At 30.9% G+C, this 6,679-nt stretch overlaps 1 protein-coding gene across 1 annotated transcript; it reads right to left on the bottom strand.

Moving 5' to 3' along the window:
• Window positions 1-28: 28 nt before the first annotated feature.
• LOC116775282 (serine-threonine kinase receptor-associated protein) lies at window positions 29-6,134 on the bottom strand. Its single transcript, XM_061521106.1, has 8 exons — window positions 5,922-6,134; window positions 5,064-5,198; window positions 4,125-4,283; window positions 3,687-3,808; window positions 3,373-3,454; window positions 2,923-3,090; window positions 1,928-2,136; window positions 29-261 (listed from the first exon to the last, which is right to left on the bottom strand). Exons 1-7 carry the CDS (start codon window positions 6,034-6,036, stop codon window positions 1,946-1,948), a joined length of 972 nt encoding a protein of 323 aa, XP_061377090.1. The 5' UTR covers window positions 6,037-6,134; the 3' UTR covers window positions 29-261; window positions 1,928-1,945.
• Between the last annotated feature and the right edge of the window lie 545 nt (window positions 6,135-6,679).

The following is a 6,679-nucleotide window of genomic DNA, read 5'->3' as shown; positions in this document are numbered from 1 at the left end:
ATAATTAAAAAACAAAAAACAACAAACATATTTACAAATCGCTTTTATTTCGTTTTATAATATTATCAAGTCTATTTAGTTTCCTTTTTACAATAAATACATTGCATTTGAGTATAAAAAATGTTGTGTTGCGTTAAAAATAAACATCACAAAACACTGAACTGTTGTCCTCGTTTATAGTCCATGCATCACTGTGCCCTGGTGACGTCATCAATTTCTCACATCCACCAAGCGCCTTGTTGCACATTACTCGTCCTCACTCTGTAAATGTTTTATTACATAGAATATATCTATCCCTTTTACTTAAACACTGGACATATATTCAACATTTTTGAGTAGCATTTACATTGTTTTCAATAATTTCATATATTAAACAATATTTTCGTTGGATAATTTGTGAATTGATCTTATTTATGATAAACTTTTACTTACTTTTATCTAAAAATAAACAAACCGTCCCATAAAAGGTTTTATTCGTAACTAAAATACAATAGAGTATGATATGTTACATACTCATACATTGAATTTTATGTAAAGACATGTATACATGTAGTGTTATTCTTATAGACATATTCATTAATTGTTTTATTAAGCATATCTTTATTTTTACTTACTGTTATCATATGAGTGGAAAAAATAATTCTTGGCTTAATGTCTTACTTTTTAAAAATTCCTTGTATAAAAGGTTCCATTAAAAACAAATTAAATAGCTAAAGAGCTTTAAAATGTCGTCAAACCATTTTTTATTTATAAATAAAATCATAACACTTAAAAAAAAGTTCTTTTTAACTTATTCTTCATTTTGTTTTTAACTTTTGATACTCCTTTAATATTCACTCTATCAAAGTTCAAGAGAAAGTTTCCTGTTTTGAAACTATAGTCTAGTTCTTATTTAATCCTCTTTAAGGTAAAACATTCACAAAAAAAATAAATCAATTAGTTACATTGTTTAATAGCCAAAATATTATTATGATTTATATAAAGCCTTTGATCACGTTAACCATCAAACATTTATATTTCACTGTGAATGATGATATTTGTATTGATTTAGTAAAATAAAAGTATCCAAACTGCTGATATAAATAACATGTAATGTATATGTCCCTTAACAGCGAGTGTCCTAAAGGGTCCATTATTTACTTATAATTTTGTATACAAGATATATCCCATGTGTCATGGTATGGTAATTACATTAATTTGGTGTATATGTATTATATGCAACTGTCCTCTTTGATTTGTTAAAGTACTCACTGGCCACTAATTAATTATTCTTGTAAAGATAAAAAGATCTATAGTCTTGTATCGAGTCTTCCTATTGCTCATGAACAATCGGAACAGTCGGAGCTCTGTAATTTTGGCAACGTGAGACATTTCATAGTCAAATTATTAGATTCTGTGAGACATCATTTTCTATTAGTGTGATTTAATAAACCTATCACTTTAGTAAATTCATTAATTTGTAAGAATTATTAAATAGTTTTGTTTGTAATTTGTTTTTTTTAAGTTAATTATTCTTCCGAACCTAAAAGTATATTAATTTGGTGCTATCGAAGTCTCTCCTTTTGTGATATAGAAAGATTATAACTGCTTCACCAAAACATATAGTGCCTGCTTTATAGCGTTATAATCATTTGAAATTATATGAAAAATTCAGTGACATACAATTAATTCTTATAATAGTTATGACCTTGTCACTATTTTTGTCTCCAAATGGGAAACAAATCGTGATATCCTAGATTCTACATTAAAGCAATTATATGAATTTAATTCCTCTACTTTTATGTGGAACAGATGTGATATCAGCTTTTGAGTTATAATCTTCTCACGGTTCGAGCAAGAGATTTAGTAAGTCGATGGCTGATCGGCTTACCTAAAAATGTTTGCTTACTTAAAAATTTTATATATAAGTTAATAGTATATAACTTACGGACATATCCCCAATGTGTCAGTTGGCTGCTACCTCCTTATAACCGTTAGTGACCGGCAGGTTCTCACTGCGGCGCCACAGACCGTACACTCGTCCTGGCACCGCCTGCCACAGACGCACTGTGCCGTCCTCTGAACCGGTCGCGTACAGTTCACCGTCGGGCGACCATCTCACACAGTGCACCGGCCCGAAGTGACCCTTGTTTGATTCTGGAATTGTAATAATGCTCATGTATAACGTGAAAGTTGTATTTATTCGTCATCTAACGCATGCTGCATTACGTTGGGCCGCGGAGTGGGAGTAAAGATAAATCAATCGAAGAAAAATTTTATGCATAACGCTCATTTATAACGTGAAAGTTTTATTCAATGACCCATCTAACGCAGGTTGCATTACATTGCCGCGGAGTGGGGGTATTGACGTTAGGTAGATCAATCGAAGGAAATACGTCACCAATGACTGAATCGTATTTGTTACGAATAACATAATAGGGAAATTCATATTAATATTTACAATTATATCTAGTCAACTATTGATTTCCATCTTCATTGCCGGTATTGAAATTAATGAAATAATTAAAAAAGCGATTTGGATATCATAAGACCAATATATTTTCAAACATTTCCATTTAATTATATAGTGTTTAAATAATTTTATAAAATTAAACAAAAAAAATTCAGTTTTTTGGTCTATTTGAAAATATTTTATGTAATGAAAATTAATTGACAATTTTTTAATTCTGATGAATTTAATTCAAACAATGCTTTTAATAACAGATTAAATTTGTGATTATATATTTTTTTTCAAATAATCTGTCACGAATAAAACATTTTTATGCCCCTACTATTATATTTGTTAAAGAATAAATGTTAGATATCTGTTAATATTCTGAATCATTTAGTTCTCGATCATTTTCAATGGTAGAGCGTAAATCATATTTTCTAGAGCCTTAACTTATTTATAATAATATATAATCCGAATAATTTAGTACATACCCAATTCGGTTCCAGTGTTATAATCGAACTTGTACACCTTGAGATCCTCTCCGCCGCAGACGAAGGTCGCTCTGCTCGGAGCTAGAGAGGCGGAGTAGCATTTTGTCGGTACAGGGAACTCACGCATCTTACGCATAGTGTCCGACGAATAGAACGACACGTTAGTTCCTGAAATATGACAAATTATTATTATTCCTTTATTTTGTATGTTAAGCTATCTAACTATGTATGGTTAAGACTTTTATTACACTAAATTCAAATATGTAACATGAATTTTGTGAAATAGGAAAGATATAGTAAATTTTAATTTATGTCATGTAAGAACTAATGAGTGACTGGCATTTTATTATTATTTTTTAAATATTTAATCCTTTTGCTCTATATAAATTACAATATCAATAAATATATATATATATATATTGATTGCAAACTAGGTGTTTAATTTCTTACCATGCGCCACAGTCAATACTGCTCCGTCTCTAGACAGTTCTAAGCTGTTGGGAATTGTGGGGAATTCAATCTTATGTACTTCCTGTAACAATATTGTCACTTAATACTTTAAACTACAAATTCTTTAATTCTACAAATTACAAATATGTAGAAAATATGCGACCAATGACAAAAGACCTTATCTAGATACACATTGAAATCGTATACTTAATCTTGGTCATATGTTTTGTAGCGCCATCTTGTATAATCCTCGGGAAACAATTGTAAATGTTTTTTGTAATAGACATACATGCAAATTAAATAGTATTTTTTACCTGTCCACTCGTCCGGTCCCAAACACGCATAGTAAGGTCATCGCTGACGCTAACAATACGAGAATTATGAAGAAATACAGCATGCCTTATGCTGCTGGTATGAGCACTTATCTTCTCCACAGCTGTAATTATATCATTAAATTAGTTCAATACTAATTACTCTTTTTACTCAATATTAATCGTATTTTAAAAATAAATAAGGAAACGATTGCTAAAAACATAAATAATCATTGTAATGAAATAAGCTGTTTCCAGAACATGTCCATACCGTAAATGGTATTGTTTACAACCTTGAATGTTGAGATTTGGTTTATGAAGGTTGCAATATAAATGCAATTGTGATAAGCTAACAGGATTTTTGTATTCTTATTCTCATAAAAAACTCTTTAAATATATATATATATAAATGTAGTAGAAACTTATTATTGGTTAACTTACGGCCAGCATCAGTCTTGTTTAGATCATAAACTCTTATGAGTTTCTCGTTGCTAGCAGTAAGAAGGAGGGTATCATCACAGTTAAAATTAACACTTTTCACAATATGCTCATGATCAAATGTATGGACCACTTCACCATATCGGGCATCCCAAAGTTTTGCTGAAATAGAAATTGAGGTTATAATATGACAAAAAATAAATCACTCTCAACATTTTGATTATTTCTTCTACTACAGAAAGCCAAAATAAATTATATTTATTCAACATAAAAGAAGACAATAATTTTTAGAAAAATTTTCATAGAGCATTGGCAATGCTTTTTTGAAACAAAGTAGGTGATGACAGTTATTTAATTAAACTTTTGATGTTTTCTTAGGCAAAACATGTTTTTTTGTTAGAAGTAAGTTGATAAGTTCCTATAGTAGGCGAGGAAGAAATTTAGTAACACAGTTCAAGTAGCAGAAAATTTACAATTAACATGACTGAATTTGTTTTACCTTGTCCCAGATTGAGATCAAGAATAACATTAAGGCAAGAGAATAAATAATTGTTGTATATAATTTGTATTATTACAATACCTTGACCACACCCATGATACAATCTAAAATAAATTTAAATTGATAATCTGTCCAATGGTTTACTAATAACTGTTACAGATTAAAATAATGTTTCATTTATATACAACAGTCTAGAAAATTTTTACAAGAACTGAGTGAGACTGAATTAAAAACAAAAAAATATGCTTTCATTGCTTTTAAGAATATAAATTAAAAAAATCTCTTGGCTGATTAAAACTTTATTATTTTAAATTTTACTATTTAATCTCACTTAAGGGGTGGGCTGGTTTAAGCAAATTTTCCTTATGTAGTAGAGGAGTCCAGATAGTATGAAAAGCAGCTCATGTAATTAATAAATACCCTCAAAACAATATTATTTTTACCTGTAAAGTCAGCCGCTCCACTAGCTGCTAAGTTGGCATTCTGTGTTAGAGCAACTCCCCATACAGCTCCCTTGTGACCCTCAAAAGTTCCTATCCAGTCGCCGGTCTCACCTTGACGTAACATGGGTTTGCCATCTGAGAAAATGTTATATTTAATGTGTAAAAGTTGTTAAAGCTTGTTATTAAATATTTTTATGTATTTCTTTCAATGTAATAAATAATAATTACAAAAATTACTAAAAGTATATATACCCTACATTGTTATAAGTAAAACAAAAACATTTAATACATGACTTTTATTTATCAGGTAAATAAGAAAATTACTGGAATTTTAAAAGAAAATCATTAGCTTTCCTTATAAGAAACAATGAAAGCTGATAAACTTTCCTCAGTATTCTATAACATATATATTAATGTCAAGTACTTTGGTACCTTGATTGAACACAAGGTGACCTAGACCATGTCAGTGAAATGTCAACAAGTTGCACCAGAAAGTGTTATTAACCATAGAACAATTATATACGTCCTATAACTGGATCGGTAACAACCAGTTACAGGTACTTAGTACGACTTATTACCAAGGCAAGCTAGCGCCGCGAGGAAACATACGACAACCTCAAGGTACTTCCTTCAAGTCCGGAAAGAGAAGGTCGTCCATGATTGTATACATAATCGCACGTATACAATACATAGGAAAGAAATTATATACAAAGCAAGAAAAGTGAAGGCCTTTCAAAAACTTAAACATCTGTCACGAAAAACCAAAACATTCTCCTTCATATTCACTTACACGTCTTCCACAAGTATGTAGGCCAAGGCGAAAGGGCACCCTTAATAAGAAACAATTGTTTAACTTACCTTTGCAGGCGGAAATTAAAAAATATCCATCTTTAGTAACGTCACTAAAATCCAAATGTACAACGGGTCTAGTATGACCGCCACATGTGAGAGGAACTTGTTTGAAAGTTGACATGATATTATAAAATTTCTAATGTTTTGTACTTTTTGGAAAATAAAACTATTTCTTTAAAAAATTAACCTAATGAGTCCGATCGTTCTGAATGTTGACAATCGACTGACGGAAAGTGTATTTTAGTGTTGCTAGTTCCTACTTACTGTTAAACAACTATCTCTGGCTATTGATACGCAAGGCTATTGATTTATTAAAGTAGTAAAATAGATTAAGTAAGTAATTACCCATAATAAGTCTTTATTTATGTACAGATTTTAACCCACCAACATTAGTTTTCCAAATTACATTAATTCCAATGATATAAATTATTTCACCATAGCGCAATAACAAAGGAGCTTGGATAGTGGAGGTGAGCGTTTAACACGCGTTAGATAGGGGACCCTTAAACCTACACCTGGGTCGCAAGTCCCAGGCACTGTTGAAGCTCCTCTCCCTGCAACGCGATGGACCCGGGACCCGCACGGTGAATTCATGAAATGCTGAGAGGTTTCGTCTCTTAACTCGTTAATTACCTGAATATTTCCTTAATTGATGGGTTGTTAATTCTGTTAGAATTTCCAAGAAACATATCGTCAAAATTCCATAATGACGTTATTACATTATTCCCAAAAGATAGATTCCCCAGAGCTAGAGTCAAGACTTG

This window comes from Danaus plexippus, chromosome 8, assembly GCF_018135715.1.
Source record: "Danaus plexippus chromosome 8, MEX_DaPlex, whole genome shotgun sequence".
Lineage (NCBI taxonomy): Eukaryota > Metazoa > Arthropoda > Insecta > Lepidoptera > Nymphalidae > Danaus > Danaus plexippus.
The sequence above is the reverse complement of the archived record's forward strand: the minus strand, read 5'-3'. Positions and strand labels throughout refer to the sequence as shown.

Excerpts from the sequence above, each read along its gene's own strand:
- LOC116775282 (XM_061521106.1), bottom strand. The coding sequence starts at position 6,036 with ATGTCAACTTTCAAACAAGTTCCTCTCACATGTGGCGGTCATACTAGA. Across the intron at positions 5,199-5,921 it reads TTTAATTTCCGCCTGCAAAG|ATGGCAAACCCATGTTACGT; the intron begins GTAAGTTAAACA and ends ACATTTTCTCAG. Across the intron at positions 3,809-4,124 it reads AAACAAGACTGATGCTGGCC|CTGTGGAGAAGATAAGTGCT; the intron begins GTAAGTTAACCA and ends ATATAATTACAG.